Here is a 25,322-nt window from a genome sequence, read left to right as displayed (position 1 = left end):
ATTTCTAGAGTTTTTAGCATCTTTGAGCAGCTACTTTCTTTTGTGTCCATTTCATTTTCCCTTTTATGTCTTCCCCTCTTGTTTTGGTTAAAGAATAAGTGAAATAAACAGAAAACTGGAGTTTTCCCTAAGAGCCAGTCTCTGGAGGAGAAGTGAGTCTGTGACTTTATCACAGTGTGTTGCTGCAAATCAACAACTTCCTAGAGCTACTGTCTCATAGCACTGTATGCAATGACATGTTCTTCAGTATTAGGTACTAATGCAGAAACAAAACAAATTACCATGTGCTCTGGATAGGACACACCATATGCTTCCCTTTGTTATTCAATCATCTGTCTGTAAATCACTCTCTTGTAGTACATTGCTTATAGAGTTCCACAAGAAGCCAACAAAGTTTTAAATGTTAAAAAATATCCATTCAAGATTGGGTGAATGTATTCAATTTTATTTCTAAAATATGTTTCTGTCAATCACTATTATCTTCCTATAATATTTTAAACCATGAAAGCTTCGAAATTGTTTATATAAAGCCTAATCACTTATCCCTAAGTGCCCTTTCCCAGAAATAAAATCTTAATAATGAAAAAAACTGGTAATTTAAAGGCAGCACATATTTCTTCAATTTAAAGGCAGCACATATTTCTAAATTATATAAGGCATCCCAAACATACTATATTTCCCTGACCCATGTGGCTCTCAGTTGGAGTGTCATCCCATAGGCAAAGGGTTGCATGTTCAAGTCCCAGGCAGGGTACATACCTAGTTTGAAGGTTTAATCCCAAGTCCAGGGGTATATGAGAGGCAATCAATTAATGTTTCTCTACCATATTGATGTTTCTCTCTCTCCTTTACTCTTTCACTTCCTCTCTAAAAGCAGCAAAAAAATGTCCTCAAGTGAGGATTTTAAAAAATGCTATGTTTAAACTTACAAATGAAGGTTACCTCAGGATGCCATCGTATGCAGCAGTAAAATAAGTACAACTTTATGAAATGAAACAGCACTTTGATGTATTTGAAATCCTCTATGTTCTCTCCTTGCTTTCTGCCCTCACATAGTGCATGGTGAACAAAATATATCAAAGTCTTTGAATTAACTACACTTTTCAGGAGCAGATAGAAGATTTAAATACTCAAAGCCCTCTTCTTCTAAAACATGATTACTAAAAGGACAAAAAGATTTTTCATAAATGATCTCATGCTAGCAAAATTAGCCCAGTTCCATGTGTCTCTTCATTGCTAACATTCTTCCCAGCTCATCACTAACAGCTTTTGTAGTGTATTTACAGTGTGCTGATTCTTTGCTTAAGTTAAAATTAGGAGAAGAATCTGGTATTCCATAACTATAAGTGCTTTTCTCCTATGATTGTTGAAGCTATGTTAACAGAGACAGAAGTTGCATGTGTAGTAATGCTATCTTAAGTATAATTAGTATCTTACTAATTACACTTAACTGGGCCTAACAGTATATGTTAGATTCTCAACTATTGGCAGCAACTGCAATTCTCTCAAGAGTGCAGGACCCCATCCAACAGGGAATTTACTCTTGAAAATAATGGAAGGAAACATTCATTGAGACGAGTGGTTCTATGTTAGCTATGTATTTTGAGATGCCTGAAGGTTTTTCTGAGTTGAAAAAGACCAGTTAATTTCCTTCTAGAGTCAGAAAACCCCTGGTTATGTCACTACATACCCAATTTGTCTGTCTCCTCTTACATGTGTCTTCTGTTTTGCCATGACATTTCCACCACTGAATGATAGCTTTTTTGGCTATTTTATGACTCACATATTGGGTGTGGTTCCCACTCCTGAGGCTAGCCATCCACTCAACCTGATCTATCAGGTTCAGTAGCTCAAAATGTAATACATTTAAAGAAAAATTAATGAAACTAAATGTGTGGCATTGGGCAAAGACCTCAATTTCCTGGACCTCAGTGTTTTCATCTATTAGAATGATGATATTAGACTAGATTATTTCTAAGGACAGAGTCATCATACAGTGTGGCAGAGAAGGGCACCATCTCAGACTGCCTAGGTTTGAGTCTTGGCTCTACCATAAGTACCTTATGGTTGTAGACAGATTGCTTGATCTTTCTATGGCTTATCTGTGAAACAAATGTAATAATAAAATCTACGTGGTGGATTTATCTTGAGGATTAAATGAATTAATATATTTTAAGCACTTAGAACAACACCTTTCATCAGTAAACATCAGAGGATGTTTGATATATAAAAGGCCACTCCCAATGATAAGGCAACCTGATTTTTCTAAACTCCCTTCCCTTCTCCCATTCTGGACTGGATTAACAATGGTGTTGGAAAAAAAGGATATAGGAAGGCTTATCCATTTTTTGAAGAAGAAAACAGGTCTAGTTGTTTCTCTATTTGTTTACGATTTCCCTCAAGGATTTTGACTTTCCTGTCAATGTAAAAAAGGAAAATAAAATAATCCAACAGTAGCACCGGTAATGGGTAGCCTCACTCCTGAAAAATGTCACAGTGAGTTAAAGTTAGGAATGTACTTGACAAAGAGGTGTGATCAACCAGGCATCAGAACATCACTTAACAGACAGGGCTCTTGTTACCTTCATGAGATGAGAAAGTCTTTTATCTACAAATACCTCCAAATGGTGGAACTGAATAAGTAAATAGCAATTTCAAGGTATTAGAATAACACAAGTTCTTGGGTAAACAGCATTTGTACTACATTAAATTTGCTATCTGTTTCTTTACCAATTAGATTCACCCTTCTTCTAGAGGACCTGCTCATTTAAGAGAATTGTAACAGGAGTAGTTACTGAAAATGTGTTGCCTGTTATAAGCTCTGAAAAATGGCAGCAAGTTCTCTTCCTGAGTTCTCCACCTCCAGGAAGTGGTAGAAGTGTCATTTCTTCCAGGCACATCAGCATATCATTTAAAAATGTGTCTCATTACTCTGGTTTCTGATAAATAACATCTGTTGCTTCTTAGAGTAGTTTTATTGCTTTTTCCATTTTTCATTTATGAATGAAAGCCCTGACTGGTGTAGCTCAGTGGATTGAGCACAGGCTGCAAGTCAAAGGGTTTCCAGTTCCATTCCCAATTGGGGCACATGCCTGGGTTGCAGGCCAGGTCCCCAGTGGGGGCCACATGAGAGGCAACCATACATTGATGTTTCTCTCCCTCTCTCTTGCTTTCCTTTCCTCTGTCTCTAGGAATAAATAAGTAAAATCTTTAAAAAAAAAGAATATCAAGCATTTATGAAGTTTTAGGATGAGCCCCATTTCTCTACCCTATTAAGAGTCTTGAGGAGAGACTCTTCTGCTGAAAGGGAGATTTTATTAATAACTGGTGTTTTTCTTTTTAAAAATTTTTAAAATATATTTTATTGATTATGCTATTATAGTTGTCCATCTTCCCCCCTTTATTTCCCTCTGCCCTGCACATCCCCTCTCACCCTCATTCTCTCCCTTTAGTTCATGTCCATGGGTAGTACACCCATGGAAGCCAATTTCTTTGGCTTCTCCATTTCCCAAACTATTCTTAGCCTCCCCCTCTCTATTTTCTACCTACCATTTATGCTACTTATTCTCTGTACCTTTTTCCCCTCTCTATCCCTCCCACTCCCCCAATGATAACCCTCCATGTGATCTCCATTTCTGTAATTCTATTCCTGTTCTAGTTGTTTGCTTATTTTGTTTTTGTTTTTGTTTTCAGTTCAGTTATGTTTAATCTTTAATAGCTGTGTTTGTTATCATTTTATTGTTCATATTTTTGACCTTCTTTTTCTTAGATAAGTCCTTTTAACATGTCATATAATAAAGGCTGGGTGATGATAAACTCCTTTAACTTGACCTTATCTGGGAAGCACTTTATCTGCCCTTCTATTATAAGTGATAAGCTTTGCTAGATAGAGTAATTTTGCATGTAGGTCCTTACCTTTCATGACTCTGAATACCTCTTTCCAGCCCTTTGTGGCCTGTCAGTTTTCTTTTGAGAAATCAGCTGATAGTCTAATGGGAATCCCTTTGTAGATAACTTTCTCCTTTTCTCTTGCTACTTTTAAGATTATCTCCTTATCTTTAATCTTGGATAATGTAATTATGATGTGCCCTGGTGTGTTCCTTTTTGGGTCCAACTTCTTTGGGACTCTCTGAGCTTCCTGAACTTTCTGAAAGTCTATTTCCTTGGCCAGATTGGGGAAGTTCTTCACTATTTGTTGAAATAAGTTCTCAACTTCTCACTCTTCCTCTTTTCCTCTTTTTGATTCAAATGTTGGAATGTTCAAAGTTGTCCCAGAGATTCCTAAGCCTCTCCTCATTTTTTTGAATTCTTGTCTCTTCATTTTGTTCTGGTTGAATGTTTATTTCTTCCTTCTGATCCAAACCATTGATTTGAGTCCTGGTTTCCTTCCCATCACTGTTGGTTCCCTGTAGATTTGTCTTTATTTTACATAATGCAACCTTTATTGCTGCCTGGCTCTTTTTTATGCTATTGAAGTACCCAGTGAGTTCCTGGAGCATCCTGATAACCAGTGTTTTAAACTGTGCATCTGATAGGTTGGCTATCTCTTCCTCACTTAGTTGTATTTTTTCTGGAGCTTTGATCTGTTCTTTCATTTGGACCTTTTTTTTTTTTTGTCTCTGCACACCTCTTACATAGTAAGAGGCAGAGCCTTAGGTGTTTACAGGGGAGGGGGCAACCCACTTCATTGCCTTGTGATGCTGTATGTGGGGGAAGGGTCTGAGAGGGAAGAGTACCACTTCCTCATCTCTCTGCTGGTTTTCAGTCACTTCCCCAGCTATCAAATGAAACCTTTCTGGTTCTGATTCCCAAATGGGTAGGTTTGTTTACATTGGCCCCTGTGGGTCTCTCCAACAAAATCTCCTGTGAGACTAGGAGTTTCTCCCACTGCCGCCTTGACCCTCCCCCCTCCAGGGTGTTTTAAAGAAGAGGCTCTGAGGCTTTATTTCCCCCACACTAGAACCCTGGGTTGTGCTGTCTATCTCACCCTCAGTTGTTCCTCCCAGTTTATCTGCACACGAATGCAGGACCACCCTTTCCGCCAGCCACTGCCTCATCCAGTCCTCTAGCCACCACCTTGCCAGAAGTACTCTCTGCCTGGCTTCCCATCTCCATCCCTCCTACCAATCTGAATGAATGTTTCTTCTTTAACTCCTTGGTTGTGTGACTTCCTTACAGTTCAATTTTCTGTCAGTTGTGTTGTTTTTTGTTTTTAAATTTGCTGTTGTCCTTCTTTTGGTTGTGTGAGGAGGTACACAACCAAAAAAGGAGGTACACAACCAGAGAGGTACACCTCTATCTTGGCAAGAAGTCTCCTAATAACATGTTTTTCATACTTCACAGTCTTTTGAAGGCAACAGTAACTATGATACACCTGAGCTACGGACTTTTCAACCTCTTTCCACACGATTCATCAGGATCTACCCTGAGAGAGCCACTCATGCTGGACTGGGGCTAAGAATGGAGCTCCTGGGCTGTGATGTGGAAGGTAATTACAATTTTCAAAGTCCCTTCTAGTTTCCTAGTTTTTTAAAAAAATTTCCTTTTTCCTGCATTTATGCCCCTCACAGTCTTTTCCCCTGGGTTGTCCTCTCTGTGCCTGCCTGTCTGTGAGGCTCAACATTCTACTACATTCTAAAATATTCTAATGTGCAAACAATGCCTTCAGAATCCTACTTATGTCTTGGTTGCTTGCATAACTCTTCCAAGATTCTGTGGGGTTGTCTACTTGACTTCTTAAAAAATTGTTAAACTAAAATCTACATAACACAAAATTTACCATTTTAAAGCAAACAATTAAATGGCATTTAATAATGTGAATAATGGCATTCACAATTATTTATGCCACCACTACCTCCATCTGGTTCCAAAACATTTTCATCTCTCCAAAGTAAAACCCTTTATATATTAAACAGTTTTGTCCTAATTCCCTCTCATCCAATCCCAGTCAACCACCAGTCCCTCTGACATTTTTACTGTTGTTTAGAAGTCTATGTTTGATCTAGGCTTCTGTAGGAGGTATTGACTACCATCTCATACCAGCAGGAAGAAGCATTTGATGGACTGAGACATCCAGACATTATCTGTGATGAATTTCTTAGGCTGCTTCAGAGACACAAACCTTAACATGCATTAATGTATGTGAAAATACAATGATATCTGTTCAGGGATGTTACTGCATAAACTTAGGTTATCATCTGAAGGTCAAGGGTAAATTCAAAGGGTAAAATCTTACTTCAAAAGAGTTCTCGCCCCTGCATTTTTATCACATAATAAATGAAATTAATATTTGAAAACATAGTATGATAGCTGCTTATTGTACCATTTAATGACATAGTTTGTGCTTTAGAATTCCCATTTGCCTTAGATTTAAGCATCAGTGAGTCCCCTTATACCAAATTTTTTATCCCTGTAAAGGCCTTTCCCCAGGTTTGTTCAAAGAATGGCTACTGTTGGTACCCAGATACTAATCAATTTGGCATGTGCTCACAGTTGTTTTGAAGAGTAGCTTTTAAATATCACCTTCTCGTGGATTCAAAATTATGTGTGTTTTCAGCTATCCAAATGTAATTATGTTTCTGAGCATATTAATATCATAAAAATTTTCTTATGCACTACAGAATGTTAAGTTGTGAACCGCCATAATAATGAATAATTCATCAATGCTTTTCTGTGTGTTTATTTTAAAACAGGCCATTATCTCTAATTTTTATTGTATACATGTTGTCATATATGTAGTCATGTCCCAGACCTCTGAATTATCCAGTCACTAGCAACACAGCCCAAAATGACCATGTGCCAGAGCTCTGACAAATATGCCAAGAAAAAGAAGGGATGGGCAGATTGAGCCAACTGCAGACTCATTCATTCAATTTTCTGAGAAATATGCCTATCTAGAAAAGGCAGTCTACTGCTATGAGACAAGTCTTTCACCTGGACTCTGGGAAACAACAATAATTTAGGAGGTGGAATGGATGGGTGATTGAAAAAATGGAGCCTAGTAGCAGTTTGCCAGTGTCAGCTCTGTAGTGAGGTAGAGATTGTTGGTGAAAGGATTTGCTGCAGATACTTCCAAGCTTTCACAAAAGTAAGGAACTTGCCCTGAGACATGTGAGAAACCAACATCTGAGAAAATGTCAAAGTGTGTCACCACAGCATAGCAATTTTAACATCATTATTGAAAGGGAGTGTTTTTTTTTCTTCCTTAAATCCATTCACTAGCCTTATTAAATATCTACTTTGGCCTTGATCTACTGGAGATACCTAGGGGGATACAGAAAGAATATACTGTACACACCAGCTTTCCCTGAATGTCCACCCTATTTGGGGCTAGCACTTATGTGTGGGAAAAAATAGAGAACCACAAATGATAAAATATTTTCAAGTATTCAAATAAGGACATAAACATTATTTGCTTTCTACTTTTTTCTATTTAATCTTGGTACTACTCTTGGGCACTTTCCAATGTAGAACACCTCCTTTGTAAAAACTGTAAGGAATGCAAAAAACCCAGCAAGCTGAAGAGACAGTTTAAAATATTTAAGTATCACATTATCAAGAGCCAGGATAGTTTAGCGAAGACAAGCATCTGGATTGCCAGAAAGGATTCTATTAATTTAGAGGGAACAACAAGTAAAGCCTGGGGACCTCCAGCCCAGATGGTTGAGTTGGTAGACGCTGTGCTCACCTCTTCCTATGACCACATCAAAATTACAACTAAATTATAGAACAACCTACCTGCGTAAGGACTTGAAGACTAACTAAACAGAAGTCCTATAACTAAGAATATAAAGAAGCCACTTCAAGACTGGTAGAATGGGTGGAGACACAGAACAGGCTAGTCCCATACCCTTGTGCGGCAGTTGAAAATCAGGAGGGATATCTTAGCTGCAGTGGTTCCCCCTGAGAAGCAAGGAGTCCCAGATCCACACTGGGCTCTTGAACCCAGAGTACCAGTGCCAGAAAGAGGAGCCCCTATAAAATCTGGCTGTGAAAATCAATGGTGATTCCATCCATTTGGGTGAGACAGAGGGCTTCTGGAAACACAGGTGTTTCCTTAAAGGCCATACATAGCCTCTCTCACTCAGAGGCACTCACTCTGAGCTCCAGCAAAGGGACAGAGGCAGGGAGGGCAAAAGAGATGTACAGGTAGAGGCTGAATTGTATAGCAGGGAGAAAGATGAAGAGACAGCCACAGTTGTCCCTGTGCTGAACCCTCCTCTCACACAACCAGCAGGTGAACATCATCTTTCCTGTGAAGAGTTTTCCCCACAGGGAGCCTATGGGCATTGGTGGGCACCGAATCTGAATCCGAATTAACCTGGGAACAGCACTTTCCCTACCATGGTGACTCTCTAAGATCCCATTCTATGCAATTCTTGCATCTCAATAGTTCTTTCAGGAGCTGGCAGCTAGGCTTGGTCAGAGCATTGCCAGGAGCTCCTATAGCCACAGGCAGCCAGAGTAAGCCCACACTTTAGTCTTTCTTTAAAACTCTCAAAGGTATGTAGGCCACAGGAAGGAGGCCCCTGGCCTCTGTGTGCACTGTGTCTTTTGATCAGTGAACCCAGGCTGGACACTGGCATCAAATCTGAGTCTCTATTAACCAGTGACCACCACTTGACCCAACTCAATGATTCCCTGAAACTCCATACCACTCAACTGCTGTACTACCAGAGAAATTTCAGGGGCTGGCAGCCTGTCTGGACCCTCAAACCACTAGGGGCTCTTTCAGTGACAAGCAGCTGGCTTCAGCCTATGCTGAAATATTTCCTAAAAACTCTTAAACATGAGGCCCAAAACAGGTGGCAGCTGGCCTCAAGTGCCCTGTGCCTCTTGACGAGTGGCCCCAGACTCAACACTGGCACTCAAACTGAATCTATGTTAACCTGGTGAACAACATTCACCCCATTCTGATGATTTCTTCAGACCCCACTCCAACCATCGCACATACTGTACAAGGATCTTTCCGTGGCTGTGCATTACAGGAAGCTGAAAGGCTGCAGGTGGCCTCAGGGACTCCTGTGTCTATTGCGAAGTGGTCCTAAGTCATTTACTAGAAGCAGCCAGCCTCAGTTTGGTTTGCAACATAGCGTCTCCTGCACATCTCCAATACAACACAGGCAGATAACAACCAAAAATAGCCTTATAGCTTATACTAGGTGGCCCCAGTTCAGTCACAGGCTGAGGTCGACATTGACCAGACCTGGAGTCTCTCTCAAGAAGCCCCAGAACCAATATACCCAGTAACTAGCATCAGACCACAACAGAGCACCACCCAATTAGCTCCACAAATGGTACACCCAAAATGTAGTCTCAGTAGGTAACAGAGCCCCACTGTGCAAATCCTGCTCCATGGAGTGACCCTCACACAGCAGCTTATATGCTGTGGTTATGGTCAATCTTCACAACCAGTCAGCCTGAGGGTCAACCCAACACACTGACGTGCCAACAGCAGTCAAGGCCCAACTACAGCAGGAGGGTGCACAAAACCAAAACAAGGGACACTCATGGAGCACCTAGCTCAGGGGATCAAGAAGATTATACCACTAGGTACCAGAGGACATCTATCACATAACACCACTCTGCCAAGACTGTGAGACATAGTCGATCTAACCTAATATATAAAGACAAACATAGAGAGTCAACCAAAATGAGGAGACAATGAAACATGTGCCAAATGAAAGAACAGGAGAAAAAAAAACAGAAAAGAACAACAACAAAAAGAATGGAGGCAAGCAAGCTACCAGATACAGAGTTTAAACCAGCAGTTATATGGATATTCAAGGAACTTAGGAAAAGAACTAAGGAACTTGCTGAGAGTTATGAAGAAATACTATTACAAAGAAATAGTAAGCATTTAAGAAAAAAGGATATAGCGACCACAAAAAGGGAGCCATCAGAAATAAGGAATACACTAGATAGAATCAACATCAGGTTAGATGAAGCAGAAGATTGAATCAGCAATTTAGAAGACAAGGTAGCAGAAAACACCTAATCTAAACATCAAAAAGAAAGAAAAGGTTAGTTTAAGGGACCTTTGGAACAATACCTAGCATAACAATATTCACATCGGAGAAGTACCAGAAAGAGAAGAGAGAGCAAGGGATTGAGAGCATACTTGTAAAAATTGACATACAAGTCCAAGTAGTGCAGGCAATCTCAAACAATATGAACCCAAAGAGACTACACCAAGAAACATCAAAATTAAAATGGCAAAGCTTAAAGACAGAGAATCTTAGAAACGGCAAGAGAAAGGCAGTTATTTTCCTACAAGGGAGCTTCCATATGACTGATTCTCAAAAAAACTTTGCAAGCCACAAACAACTGACACAAAATATTCAAAGTAGTAAAAAACAAGGGCCAATAGTCAAGCGTATCACCTAAAATTGAAGAAGAGAGGAAAGCCAAGAGGGCAGTAGAGTAGGTAGAAAGCACACTCACTTCCTTCTGAGATCAAACCTGAATTACAACTAAGATATAGAACAATTAAATGAACAGAAGTTATATAACCAAGGATTTACAAAATATGACACATCCAGACTAGTAGGAAGAATGGAGCCCCCCCCCCCAAAAGGCTGTCCCTGTGCACTCACATGTCCCAGCTGAGAATTCAGAGAGATATCTCTACTGCAAAACTTCCCCCTGAAATATATGGTGTATCAACCCAGAGCACCACAATCAGGAAGAGGCAACCACATAACATCTGGCTGTGAAAATCTATGGGGATTCTGTCCACCAGAGTGAGACAAGAGTCTGCTAGAGACACAATAACTCTCTTAAGGAGGAAACATGAAAAATCTTTTTCACAGCTACTATTCTGGGAGTGTGGAGCAGACTAGAGTCCATGAGGAGAGAGTGGGGTTTGTGGCGCTCAGGATAAAGTCAAAGGGACAACTGCCAGGATAACTGAGTCCTTCTCCCAGATTGCCAATGCCATCTTTCTTGGGTGGAGCATTCATTACCCTCTTTACAGCATCAGCCTGGGAGAATGCAATAGCCCCACCTTCTTGACTACTTGCTGCCCTACTCTGCAGAATTCATGCCCTGATGAGCGTCAGTTACCTGGCCATTGGGGTTCAGAGGTCCAGGCAGACTCAGGGGGTGTCATGACTGATTATTGGCTTTGGAATAGAAGCCATTTCCCCCACTTTCCTGAAAACATGACTGGTGCCTTACTATCACAGGAGATCTGCTAGCCTCATCATCTAAGCAGCCAGCAGCCACACTCTCTTGACTCCTGGAGGTCCTGCCTTACCAAGCCCAGACTCCCCAGGAGATCTGGACAGAATCCAGATTGAGCTGTATGGCTCTGGGGAGGAGGCCACTCAATACCACCTTCCCTCAAGCCTGACCGGCCCCTCTCCCTCATGTGAAATTCAATAGCCTCACCCTTTTAACTCTGGGCTGCCATGCCCTGCTGAGCATGGGCTCTCAGTACAATCTAAGACAGACTGAGTTGTGTGCGTTTAGGACAGAGACCATTATTCCCTTACATGCCCACCAGTGCAGAGCATTTCTTTCACACAGCCTAACCTTGGTCTCCTTGGGCCTCATAAACTCTCCTGGCTTCACCCTGATGACTCCCTGAGACACCACCATGATACAAAGGTCTGTGGGCATGCAGCAAGTTACCCTGTGACTTTTGGTGAGTGGCATCAGACCCAGCACTGGCACCAAGTTTAAAGCTGTATCTGTGGTGAACACCACTTGTCCTTATCTGGTTACTCTCTGAGAAAGTACCTCATAGAACTCAAGTACTGTCAGTGACTATTCAGTGACAAAGAAGCAGCCAAAATGTTGAGACAAAGAAACATGCCCTAAATGAAAGAATAGGACAAATTTCAAGAAAAAATGCAGGCAAACAATTTACCAGATATAGAGTTAAAAATATGGTTATAAGGATGCTCAAGGAACTTAGTGAGAACTACCAAGAACTTACTGAGAACTTCAACAGCATGAAAAAAGGACATGGAATCCATGAAAAATAACTAGTCACAAATGAAGAAAACAGTATCTCAAATACAGGATACATTAGAAGGAATAAACCTTATGTTGGATGAATCAGAGTATTAAGTCAGTGATTTGGAAGATAAGGTAGGAGAAAACACCCAGTCAGAGCAGCAAAGAGAAAAAATAACTTTCTAAAAAATAGTTTAAGGGATTTTTGGGACAACATAAAGTATAACAACACCCATTTTATAGGTGTACTAGAAGGAGAAGAAAGAGAGCTAGGGATCAAGAACCTATTTAAGTAAACAATGCCTGAAAACTTCCCTGACCTGGTGAAGGAAAAAAACACACAAGCCACAAACAAGATGGATCCAAAGAGGGTCATACCACATCATAATTAAAATGGCAAAGGTTAAAGACAAAAACAGAATCTTAAGTACCTCAGCAGAAAGACAATTATCTACAAGGAGCTCTCATAGACTGACAGCTGATTTCTTAACAGAAACACTTCAGACCAGAAGTGACTGGCATGAAATATTTAAAGTGATGAAAAGCAAGAGACTACAAACGAGACTACTCTACCCAGAAAGGCTATCATTTAAAATTGAAGGAGAAATAAAGAGCTTTTTTGACAACAGAACGCTAAAGGAGTTCATTACCACCAAACCAGTACTACAAGAAATGTTAAAGGATGTTCTTTACAAAGAACAAAAAGAAGAAAAACAGAGGAATATAGTCATAAACACATACCTATCAATAATCACTTCAAATGTAAATAATTTAAATGTTACAGCCAAAAGACACTGGGTAGCTGCATGAATAAGAAAACAAGAACAATATATATGCTGCCTCCAAGAGACCCGCTACAGAATGAAAGATACATCTAGAATTAAAGTAGAGGGATGGAAAAATATATCATGCAAATGGAAATTTTCAACAAAGCTGGTGTAGCAATACTTATATGAGACAAAAATAGACTTTCAAACAAAGGCTATGGAAAGAGACAAAGAAGGATACTACATAATAAAAAAAATGAATCAAACAAGAGGCTATACCCTTGGTAAACATTTATGCACCCAACATAGGAGCACCTAAATGTGTAAAGCAAATCTTGATGGACATAAAAAGAGAAATCAACATTAATAAAATCATAGCAGGGGATTTTAACATCCTATTGACATCAATGGATAGATCTTCCAAACAGAAAATCAAGGAAACAGCAGGCTTAAATGACACACTAGATCAAAAAGATTTAGTTAATATCTCAGATCATTTCACACAAAAGCAGCAGAATATACATCCTTTTCAAGTGCACATGGAACATTTTTTAAGATAGACCACATGTTAGGACACAAAACAAGTCTCAATAAATTTAAGAACACAGAAATCATATCAGGCATTTCCTCTGACTATATGGTATGAAACAAGAAATCAATCACAAGAACAAAACTGAGAAATACACAAACACATGCAGGCTAAATAGCATGTTACTAAACAATGAGTAGCCCTGGCTGGTGTAGCTCAGTGGATTGAGCGCGGGCCTGCGAACCACACGATCGCGGTTCGATTCCCAGTCAGGGCACATGCCTGGGTTGCAGGCCGGTTCCCTGCAGGCCAGTTCCCAGCAGGGGACGCACAAAAGGCAACCATACATTGATGTTTCTCTCCCTCTCTCCTTCCCCCACTTCCCCTCTAAAGATAAATAAATAATAAAATATTAAAAAAATAAAAAAATAAACAATGAGTAGGTTAAGAAGGAAATCAAAAGATATGTTGAAACAAATGAAAATTAACATACAATTCAATATCCAGGGGACATGTGTAAGCAGTCCTAACAGGGAAATCTGTAGCAACACAAGCCTACTTCAAGAAACAAAGTAAATCTCAAAAATAAAAAAAAATCTCACTTTAAACTTAATGGAACTAGAAGAACAACAAACAAAATCCCAAATGAGAAAAAAGAAAATGAGTATTATAGCAGAAAAAACTAAATAAAGTCTAAAAAATTACAAAAGATCAATAAGCCACTAGCTGATTATTTGAAAAGTTAAACAAGGTGGAAAAACCTTTAACCAGATTTATCAAGACAAAGAAAAGAGGTGACCCAAATAAATAAAATCAGAAATAAAAGGGAAAAGTAACAACTGACACTACAGAAATACAAATGATTGTAAGAAAATATCATAAACAACTATTTGCCACCAAATTGGACAATCTGGATGAAGTGGATAAATTCCTAGAAACATAAAAATCTTCAAAGGTGAATCAAGAAGAAATAGAAAATATGAATAACTAATTATAACAAATTAAATTTAATCACTTATCAAAAATCTCCCACCAAAACAAAAGTCCTGGACCGCAGTCCTTCACAGGTGAATTTTACAAAACATTAAAAGAAGAACACCTATACTTCTCAAACTATTCCAAACATTTCAAAAGGAGGGAATATTCTCAGGCTTGTTTTACAAGGCCAGCATAATCCAACATCTAAAACCATAAAAAAACACTACAAAGAAAGAAAATTATAGGCCAATAACCCTGATAAACATAGATGTTAAAATCCTTAACAAAATATTAGCAAATTGGATTCAACTATACATTAAAAAGATTATGCTCCAAGGAAGTGGGGTTAATTCTGGATATGTAATGTTGGTATAGTATTTGCAAATCAATAAATGTCAATATACCAAATAACATGAAGAATAAAACCCACAGGATCATATAAATAGATGCAGAAAAAGCACTTGATAATATCCAGCACCTACTCATAATAAAACCTCTCAGCAAAGTGGGTATAGAGGGAACATACCTCAACATAATAAAGGCCGTATATGACAAACCCACAGCCAGCATTATACTCAACAGGAAATCACTAAAAGCATTTTCCTTAAGATCATGAACAAGACAGGGATGTTCACTCTCATCACTCTTATTCAACATAGTACAAAAAGTCCTAGCCACAGCAATCAGACAAGAAGCAGAAATAAAAGGCATCCAAATTGGAAAGAAAGAAGCACAATCATCATTATTTATAGATGACATGATACTGTATACAGAGAATGCTAAAAATGCCACCAAACACTGCTAAAACTGATTAATGAATTCAGTGAAGAATCAGTATACAAAGTAAATATGCAGAAGTCAGTTGTATTTGTATTCACCAATAATGAACTATCAGAAAGGGAAACTAAAAAAAAACTATATATAATTTTACACACATGCACAGAAACAATAAAATACCTAGGAATAAATTTAACTGAGACACCCTGGCTGGTGTAGCTCAGTAAATTGAGCACGGGCCTGGGAACTAAGCAACCACGGTTCGATTCCCAGTCAGGGCACATGCCTGGGTTGCAGGCCAGTTCCCAGCAGGGGACACACAAGAGGCAACCATACACTGATATTTCTATCTCTCTCTCCTTCTCTTCCCCTCTAAAGATAAATAAATAAAATTTAAAAAAATTTTAACTGAGGATGTTACTGACATATTCAGAAAATTATAAGACATTGAGGAAAGAAATGGAAGAAAATATACATGAGTGGGAGTATATCCCTTGTTTGTGGATAGAAAGAAATAACATCATTAAAATGTCAATACTACCCTACATCAATCTATAAATTCAATATATTTCCCATCAAGATACCAATGGCATATTCTATAGAACTAGAACAAATATTCCAAAAAATGTATATAGAATGACAAAAGATCCAGAGTAGCCACAGCAATCTTGACAAAAACATTGTCAAGAACAATGTTGGAGGAATCACACTATTTGATATCAAAGTATATTATAAGGCCATGGTAATCAAAATAGCATGGTACTGGAAAAAAACAGACACATATATCAATGGAATGAATAGAGAATCCATAAATAAACCTATGCCTTTATTAATATTTGACAAAAGAATCCAAAACATACAATGGAGTGAAGACAGTCTATTCAACGAAAGCTGTTGGGCAAAAAAATAAAAATAGATCACCATAAACAAGAATAAATTCAAAATGAATTAAAGACTGTAAACCATAAAGATCCTAGAAGAAAACACAGGCACAAAATTTCATACAGTTCTCATACCAATATTTTTACTGATAGATCTTTTTGGGCAAAGGAAACAAAAGAAAAAATAAACAAATGGAAGTACATCAAACTAAAAAGTTTTGGATAACAAAGGAAAAGCCCCCAACAAAAATGAAAAGACAATGAACTGAATGAGAGAACACTGATACATCTGATAAGGGGTTAATATCCAAAATCTATGAAGAACTTATAAAACTCAACACCAAAAACACAATTTAAAAATGGGCAAAGTACCTGAATAGACACTTCTCCAAAGAGGACATACAGATGGCCAATTGCCATATAAAAAGATACTCAATGTCAATAGTCATCAGAGAAATGCAAATTAAAACCACAATGATATATTACCTTAGACCTGTCAGAATGGCTATCATCATAAAATCAAAACACAACTAGTGCTGGTGAGGATGTGGAGAAAAGGGAACCCTAGTGCATTGTTGGTAGGAATGCAGATTGGTGCAGCCACTGTGGAAAACAGTATGAAATTCCCTCAAATAATTAAAAATGGAACTGCCTTATAACCCAGCATTTTCACTTCTGGGCATGTATCCAAAGAAACCCAAAACAGTAATTTGAAAGAATATGTCCATATGCACTCCTATGTTTATTGCACTGTTACTTAAAATAGCCAGGATTTGGAAGTAGCTTATGTGCCTATCAGCGGGTGAATGGATACAAAAGCTATGCTGCTTTTACACAATGGAATACTACTTGGCCTTAAAAAAAGAAAGAAATCTTGCCTTTTGCAACAACACTGGTGGATCTGGAGAATGTTATGCTAAGCAAAATAAGCCAATCAGAGAAAGATAAATGCCACATGATTTCACTTATTTTGTGTAATCTAATGAACAAAACAAACTAGTGAACAAAATAGAAACAGACCCATAGATGCAGGGATACAAAAAAGAGACTGACAACTGTCAGATGGAGGAGGGGGTTAGGAGGCTGGGTGAAAAAAATTGAAGGGATTAAGGAAAAAATTTATAGACACAGACAACAGTATGAAGACTAGAGGGAAAGGGAGTTGTGGGGAGGTAGAAGAGAGTAAAGGGTGATAAATGGTGATGAAGGAGACTTGACTTTGGGTCAGGAACACATAATAACAATGTACAGATTATGTATTATAGAACTATACACTTGAAACATATAAATTTATTAACCATTGTCACTCAAATAAATTCAATAAAGTTTTTTAAATAAAAATAAAATTTAAGGAGAGATAAAGACATTCCCAGATAAGAAAAACCTAAAGGATTTCATCACCTCAAAACCAGTGTTACAAGAAATGTTAAAGGGACTCTTTCAAAAATAAGTTTTTAAAGAACGTAAATATGAATAAAATGGCAATAACTCCATATGTATCAATCATCACTTTAAATGCAAATGGATTAAATGCTCCAACCAAAAAACTTAGGGTAGCTGAATGTATAAGAACACAAGAGTTATATATAGGTGTGGGCAGAAGTATTGTTGTAAAACAAATAAGAATACAATAATTAATAAATTATAATATAAGAGTCAACTCTGTGTTTGTAGACTCACAACTGTAAGTCTACTTTTGTCTACCCCCTGCATGTATGGTTTACAAGAGATCCTCTTCAAATCGAAACACACACTGACTAAAAGTAATAGGAGGATGGAAAAAGATATTTCATGCAAATGGAAATGAAAACAAAAAGTTTGTGTTGCAATAATTATATCACACAAAATATACTTTAAAACACAGGCTATTAAAGAAGATAAAATTGGACATTTTATAATGATAAAGGGATCAATCCACTAAAAGAATAAAACTCTTGTAAACATTTAAGCACCAAAATATTGGAGTGCCTATATATATAAAGCAAATATTGACAAACTAAAGACAGAGATCACCATTAATACAGTAATTATAGGGGACTTTAACACCCCACTGATATCAATGGAAAAATCTTGTGGACAAAATAATCAACAAAGAAACAGTAGCCATAAAGAACTTTGTAAACCAGATGGGTCTCATTGATATTTTTAGAACATTTTACCCCAAAGCAGTCAACCATATAATCTTTTCTACTGCACATGGGACAATTTATAAGATAAATCAAATATTTGGCCCCAAAATAAGCCCTCCCAAATTTAAGGAGATTGAAATCATATCAAGCATTTTCTTCAACCACAATAGAATGAAACTAGAAATCAATTACAAGAAGAAAGATGAAAAACACACAATCACATGGAGGCTAAATAATGTGCTACCAAACAATGTGTGAGTTAACAATGAGATCAAGGTAAGAGGACCCATGGATATGCACAACGGGGTGGGGATTGATTGGGGGGATGGGGAGGCAGAGGAGAGCAATGGGGGAAAATTGGGACAACTGTAAATGAACATCAACAAAAAATAAAATATATTATACTTAGCCATCTTTAAAAAAAGATACTTTGAGACAAATGAAAATGAAAACGTAGACCCAAAATATATGGGACATGGTGAAAGCAGTTCTTAGAGGGAAATTCATAGCAACACAGGCCCACCTTAAAAACAAGGAAAACCTCAAATTAACTAACCTTACACCTAAAGGAATTGACAAAGAACAGGCAAACAAATCCATGGTTGGTAGAAAAAAGAAAATAATAAAGATTAGAATGGAAATACACACTATAAAGTATAAAAAATATTTTAAAAGATCAATAAAACCAAGAGCTGGTTCTTTGAAAAGATAAAATTGATAAAACTTTAACCAGACTCATGAAGAAAACAAGAATAAGGACCCAAATAAATAAAATAAGAAATGAAAGAAGAGAACCAACAACTGACACCAAAGAAATGCAAAGAGTATAAGAAAATAGTACAAACTATATGCCAACATATCGGACAATCTGGACGAAATGGATAAATGCCTAGAAAGATACCCTGTTCCTAGAATAAATCAAGAAGTAACAGAAAATCTGAATAGGTCAAATCAGTAATCAAAAATTCCCAACAGACTACAGTCTTGGACTGTATGACTTCACATATGAATTTTGCCAAACATTCAAAGAAAAATTAACACACCCTTCTCAAACTATCCCGATAAATTCAACAGGGTGAAGACTCTCAGGTCATTGTATAAGGCCATTATTCTGATTTCAAACCCTGACAATTAATTACAAGAAAAGATCATTATTCTTGATCAACATAAATGCAAAAATCTTCAAAAAATTTTAGCAGACTTAACTCATCAATATATTGAAAATAACATACACCAAGATCAAGTGGGATTTATTCCTGGGATACAAATTAATTCAATATTCACAAGTCAATTAACATGACATATGACTTAAAAATAAAGGATAAAATTACATGATCATATCAATAACTGCAGAAAAAGCATTTGACAAAATCCAGCATCCATTTATGATAAAAAAAAAACTCTCCACAAAGTAGGAGTATAGGAGAAGAATTATATGACAATTCTATAGCTAGCATTATACTCAACAAGGAAAAGCTAAAAGCATTTTTCTTAAGATCAAGAACAAGGCAAGGATGTTCATTTTCACCACTTTTATTCAACATAGTATTGAAAGTTCTAGCCACAGTAATCAGACATAAAATATAAATGAAAGGCATTCAAGTTGGAAAAAAAGATGTAAAACTTTCATTTTTAGAGGACATGATACTGTATACAGAGAATCCTAAAGATTCCACCTAAAAACTATTAGAAATGATGAATGAACCCAGTGATGTGGCAGAATACAAAATTAACATTTAGAAGTTTGTTGCATTCTTATATAACAATAACAAGCTATCAAAAAAAGAAGTTAAGGAAACAACCCCATGTACAATTTCATAAAAAAATAAAATACCTAGGAATAAATTTTATCAAAGAGATAAAAGACCTGTACTTGGAAAATCATAAGAATAAACAAATAAATGTCAGCATGGACCATGCCATGCATAAAAAGAATTAATATTATTAAAATATTCATTCTACTCAAAGCAATCTATAGAGTCAATTGCAATCCCTTTCAAAACACCAATGGAATTTTTCACAGAACTAAGACAAATAATTCTAAAATTTAAATGAAAACATAAAAAACTTTTTAATAGCCACAACAATCTTGAGAAAGAATAGAGTTAGTCACTGCGTGATAGTCACTAGTGTCATAGAGTTATCACACTACTTGATATCAAAATATACTATAAGGCCATAGGAATCAAAACAGCATGGTACTGGCATAAAAACAGAAACACAGAACAATGGAACAGAATGGAAAGCCTAGAAATAAACCCATATTTGTATGATTAATTAATATTTAACAAAGGAGGCAAGAAGATAAAATGGTATAAAGACAGTCTATTCAACAAGTGGCATTGGGATAGCTGGATAGAATATGCACAAAAGTGAACTAGACCACTTTTTTACACCATATGCAAAAATAAACTTAAAATGGATTAAAGACAAATACAAGACCCAAAACTGTAAAACCCCTAGAATAAAACATAGGCAGACAAATTTTTGACATTGCTCTTTATAATACTTTTTGGATATATTTCCTCAGACAAGGGTAACCAATGAAAAAATAAACATATTGGGACTATACCAAATTAGAAAGTTTTTGCATAACAAAGGAACCATCAACAAAACAAACCGATCACCTACTGAGTGGGAAAAGATATTTGCCAAGATACACTAGATGAAGCCTTAATATCCAAAATGTATAAAGAAATACAAATTAACACCAAAAACAAACAAACAATCCAATTAAAAAACAGGGTATTTTCATTTATTAAAATGCAATAGCTGGGCTGAATTTTTTTATCATTAATACTTGAAATAATAAAATGTGTTTTATTTATTTTTTAAAAATGAGCGGAGGACCTAAGAGGACATACAGATGGCCAATAGACATATGAATTGATGCTCAATGTCATTAATCATTGGAGAAATGCAAATTAAAACCACAGTGAGATACCAGCTCATGCCTATCAGAATGGCTATCATCAATAAAACAACCACAAGTGTTGTTCAGATGCAGGAAAAACAGAAGCGTTGTGCACTATTGATGGGATTGCAAATTGGTGCAGCCACTATTTAAAACAGTATGAATATTCTTCAAAAAATAAAAATAAAATAAAACTACCTTACGACTCAACAATTCTACTTCTGGGTATTTATCTGAAGAAATCTATAACACAAATTCAAGAATATATTTGCATCTCTATGATACTACAGTGTTATTTATAATAGCCAAGATATGGAAGCAACCTAAATGTCCATCAGTAGATGAGTAGATAAAGAAGATGTGGTATATATAATGGTAAATATATATATATATATATATATATATATATATATATATATATATATATATATATAAAATGGAATATTGGTCATAAAAGAGAATGAAATTTTTTTTACTTTTTTTTATTGATTATGCCATTACAGTTGTTCTATTCCCCCTTCATTCCCCTCCACCCTACCCCCCATCCCCACCATTACCCCCCCTTTAGTTTATTATCATGTGTCTCAAGTTCTTCAGATTCTATATTTCCCATACTATTCTTGCCCCCCCATCAATTTTCTATCTACTGTCTATGCTACTTATTTTCTGTACCTTCTCTCCCCTTCTCCTCCTCCCACTCCCCTATTGCTAACCCTCCTTGAGATCTTCATTTCTATGTTTCCACTCCTGATCTAGCTGTCCTTTTAATTTGCTTTTGTTTTAGGTGTGGTTGTTAATAACTGTGAGTTCACTGTCCTTTCACTGTTCATGTTTTTATTAACTTCTTTTTCTTAGATAAGTCCCTTTAACATTTCATATAATAAGGGCTTGGTGATGATGAACTCCTTGAATTTGATCTTATCTGAGAAGCACTTTATCTGTCCTTCCATTCTAAATGAAAGTTTTGCTGGATAGAGCAATCTTGGTTGTAGGTCTTTGGATTTCATGACTTGGAATACCTCTTTCCAGCCCCTTCTTGCCTATAAGGTGTCTTTTGAGAAATCAGCTGACAGTCTGATGGGGACTCCTTTGTAGGTGACTGTCCCCTTAGCTCTTGCTGCTTCTAGGATTCTCTCCTTCATTTTAATCTTGGCTAATGTAATTATGATGTGCCTTGGTGTGTTCCTTCTTGGGTCCAACTTCTTTGGTACTCTCTGAGCTTCCTGGATTTCCTAGAAGTCTATTTCCTTTGTCAGATTGGAGAAATTCTCCTTTATTATTTGTTCAAATAAGTTTTCCACTCTTGGCTGTTCCTTTCCCCCTTCTGGTACCCCTATAATTCGAATGTTGGAGCATTTAAAGATGTCCTGGGGGTTCCTAAGACTCTCCTCATTTTTTTGAATTCTTGCTTCTTGACCTTTTCTGTTTGGCCATTATTTGCTTTCTTCTGGTCCACTCCTTTGATTTGAGTCCCAGTTACCTTTTCATCGCTGTTGGTTTCCTGTGCAATTCCATTCATTTCAATTAGTTTTGCCTTTATATGTTTGTCTAATTTGTGGCTATAATCAACCAGTTCTGTGAGGATCCTGATCACCAGTGTTTTTAAACTGTGCATCTGAGAGTTTTGCTATTTCTTCATCACTTAGATTTATAGGCTCTGGAGCTTTGAGATCTTCTTGAGTCATTTTTGGTCTGTTCTCACCCATTAAGTATGAGTAGTGGAGCCTTGGACTCTCAGGTCGCTGGGTTGTGACGCTGTATGCGGAGGCGGGGTCAGAGCAGGGAAATGGCGGTGCCCTCTGCTGCTGCTGGCTGTGGCGCCTGCTCAGTCCCGTAGTCTCACTGCCCACTCCCTCGCTTGTCTATCTGTGCACGAAAGCACAACCACAGTCAACCCACAGCCCTGCTCCCTGGCTGTTTCCCCTCGGTCGCTCGCTGAGTCGCTTACTAGGTCCAACCCTGCGCCTGGGTTCCGCGCGCCCGAGTCCGCCTGACCGAGTTTTTCTGTGCTACCCAGCTCCGACAGCTGTTCGTTTCGCCCCTCTTACCAGTCAGGCTGAAGAATTTGTTGTTATCAGACTTCCGAAAAGTTCAATTTTCTGTGTTCTGGCTGTGTTTTCTATTGCTAATATTTAGTTGTCTCTAAACTTGGTTGTGAGAGAAAGCACAGCTTCTCCACCTATGCCTCCATCTTGGCGGAAGTCGAGAATGAAATATTACCATTTGCAACTACATGGACATACATAGAATGTATTATGCTAAGTAAAAAAAGTCAGATAGAAAAACAAACACCATATGATTTTACTTATAAGTGGAATCTAAAAACTAAAATAAATGAGCAAACACAATAGAGAGACTCATAGACACAGAAAACAAACTAATGGTTAACAGGTGTGAGCCAGGGTTAGAAACTAGGTAAAAAAGGTGAAGGGTTTAAGATATACAAATTGGCAGTTACAAAATAGCCATGAGGCATAAGGAATATAATCAATATCATGGTATGTACAGTGCCAGGTGGGCACTAGACTTATTGTGGTGATCGCTTTCTAAGTTACATAAATATCTAAGCACTATGCTATGTATCTTGTACTTAAAATTAAGGTAACATTTCACATCAACTATAATTGAAAAAATATAAAAATTAAAATTGAAAAAAGTAAGTAGTAGAGCCTGACATATTTGTATATGCATTTTACAAAGTATAGACTAGTTCTAAATAGTGTGCACATCATCAGTACATGCTGATTTTTTAGCTATTATTGGTGTGTGCTTTGGGGGAGCTGAGAAAGTGGAAACTAGCTACATTTCTACTTTTGTCATAATTCTTCTCAGTATTTAAACACAATTACAATGTCAAATTTTTATGAGAAAGCGGCAGTTACCAGATATTACGACTGGCCACAAGCTACTAGAGAACAGACCCCCACTCTTGTCTGGTTCTCAATCATCAAGAGAACTGTACATTATTTTCAGTCTCATAAACTGAAATGCAATACCCCAAACTGTAAAACATTAAGCAGATTGCAAAAATGAGTAACAAGCTGAAAAAATAAACCAAACCTAATTTAAAGATTAAAAGCAGTCTTTGCTTAATGTCAGATATCTTTCATCCACAAACTCACATATATGAGAATCCCTGCTGGAAGTGGAATTCAGTCCTCTGGGAGTTCAGGTAAAATGACCCCAGGATATCTAAGACAAGCCCTCTCAGACACCTGGTCTGGAGATGGTCAGTCTTTAAAAAAAGAAAAAAAGAGAACAGTATTGTACTAAAAGTGAATGTGTTAGGATTATCTTTTGGGGAAAAACTTATAGTGAACTAAGAAAACTTAGTAAGTACTAAGAATATAATAGAATTCATGATAAATGGGTTCTCTAGAACCTTGAAAATGAGTAGAAAAACAGTTCATGAAGTATCTCTGTAATCCAATTTCTCAATTCCAGGGTCATGAACAAATAACCATGAGAATCTAGAACTTTTTAGAAAAATTATGTTTATATAGATAACAATGTAGAATATCCTAAGGCAGTCAACTCTATTCAGCAAATATAGATCAAACACCCAAACAAAGTGGTCCCCAGTGGATTCTGCAAATTCCAAGTCTATTTAGCTCCTGAAAGAAGTCAACCATGCTCCTGGCCTTCTTGCAACAGATTAGAGTTTTCTTCAAAAGTGTTAGCAGATTCAACAACCAGAGGCTTGAGAATACAGTTCAGGGGAGAGATAATAATCCTTGGATTTTGTTTCAGCACCTACAGCTGGACCAACCACTCCCAATGGGAACCTGCTGGATGAATGTGATGATGATCAGGCCAACTGCCACAGTGGAACAGGTGATGACTTCCAGCTCACAGGTGCAGAAACCATCTTCACCCCATTGCTGTGCCATTTCAGTTCATGCCATTGTCAAGAGCAGCTAATTAATGCCTATTCATGGTTGTGTAACTCCTCTTGTTAGTGGTTATCAGGGTGATGGCAGGGCTGCCCCAACAGAGACAGGCTTGCCAGAGACACACATCCTGTTTCTGCATGTCGTTTGTATAAACGATTTGTTGTTAATAGCCATGGTCATTTGAAATGATAATGTTTAGGCATTTTCAGAGCCAATACTAGAATTATCTTAATAGACTTAAGAATTTCTAAATAGTTAAAAGTGCTGAACAGATAGATCCTCATCTTCAGCATCACCTCACCCCCCATAACAAATTAGTAACAGAACCACACACTTTGGGATGTTTATTGCTATTTTCTAGCAAGGATAAAATATTTTGAGTGGATCCTTTAACTAATTGATGAAATTAGGCTTATATTTGAAATGCAGCTATTAAGTTAGGAATTTGTAAATTATTTTACATTAAAAGCTTTAACAGACTTAGTTGTTACTT

At 37.3% G+C, this 25,322-nt stretch overlaps 1 protein-coding gene across 5 annotated transcripts in view; it reads left to right on the top strand.

Annotated features, from left to right (window-relative positions):
- NRP1 (neuropilin 1) overlaps window positions 1-25,322 on the top strand; it is a 199,200-nt gene that overhangs the window by 153,360 nt on the left and 20,518 nt on the right. For 3 of the 5 annotated variants that reach the window (XM_037127401.2, XM_037127402.2, XM_037127406.2), the window contains 2 exons: window positions 5,344-5,488; window positions 24,687-24,791. In XM_037127401.2, coding sequence (XP_036983296.2) covers window positions 5,344-5,488; window positions 24,687-24,791 — 250 coding nt within the window. The remainder of the gene's footprint in view (window positions 1-5,343; window positions 5,489-24,686; window positions 24,792-25,322) is intronic. The other 2 variants (XM_037127405.2, XM_037127404.2) reach the window with 1 other exon arrangement.

The sequence above is a fragment of the Artibeus jamaicensis genome, unplaced genomic scaffold, assembly GCF_021234435.1.
Source record: "Artibeus jamaicensis isolate MK-2021 breed Jamaican fruit bat unplaced genomic scaffold, CSHL_Jam_final contig_515, whole genome shotgun sequence".
Taxonomy (NCBI): domain Eukaryota; kingdom Metazoa; phylum Chordata; class Mammalia; order Chiroptera; family Phyllostomidae; genus Artibeus; species Artibeus jamaicensis.
Note: the sequence above shows the minus strand (reverse complement) of the source record. Positions and strands in the feature narration are given on the sequence as shown.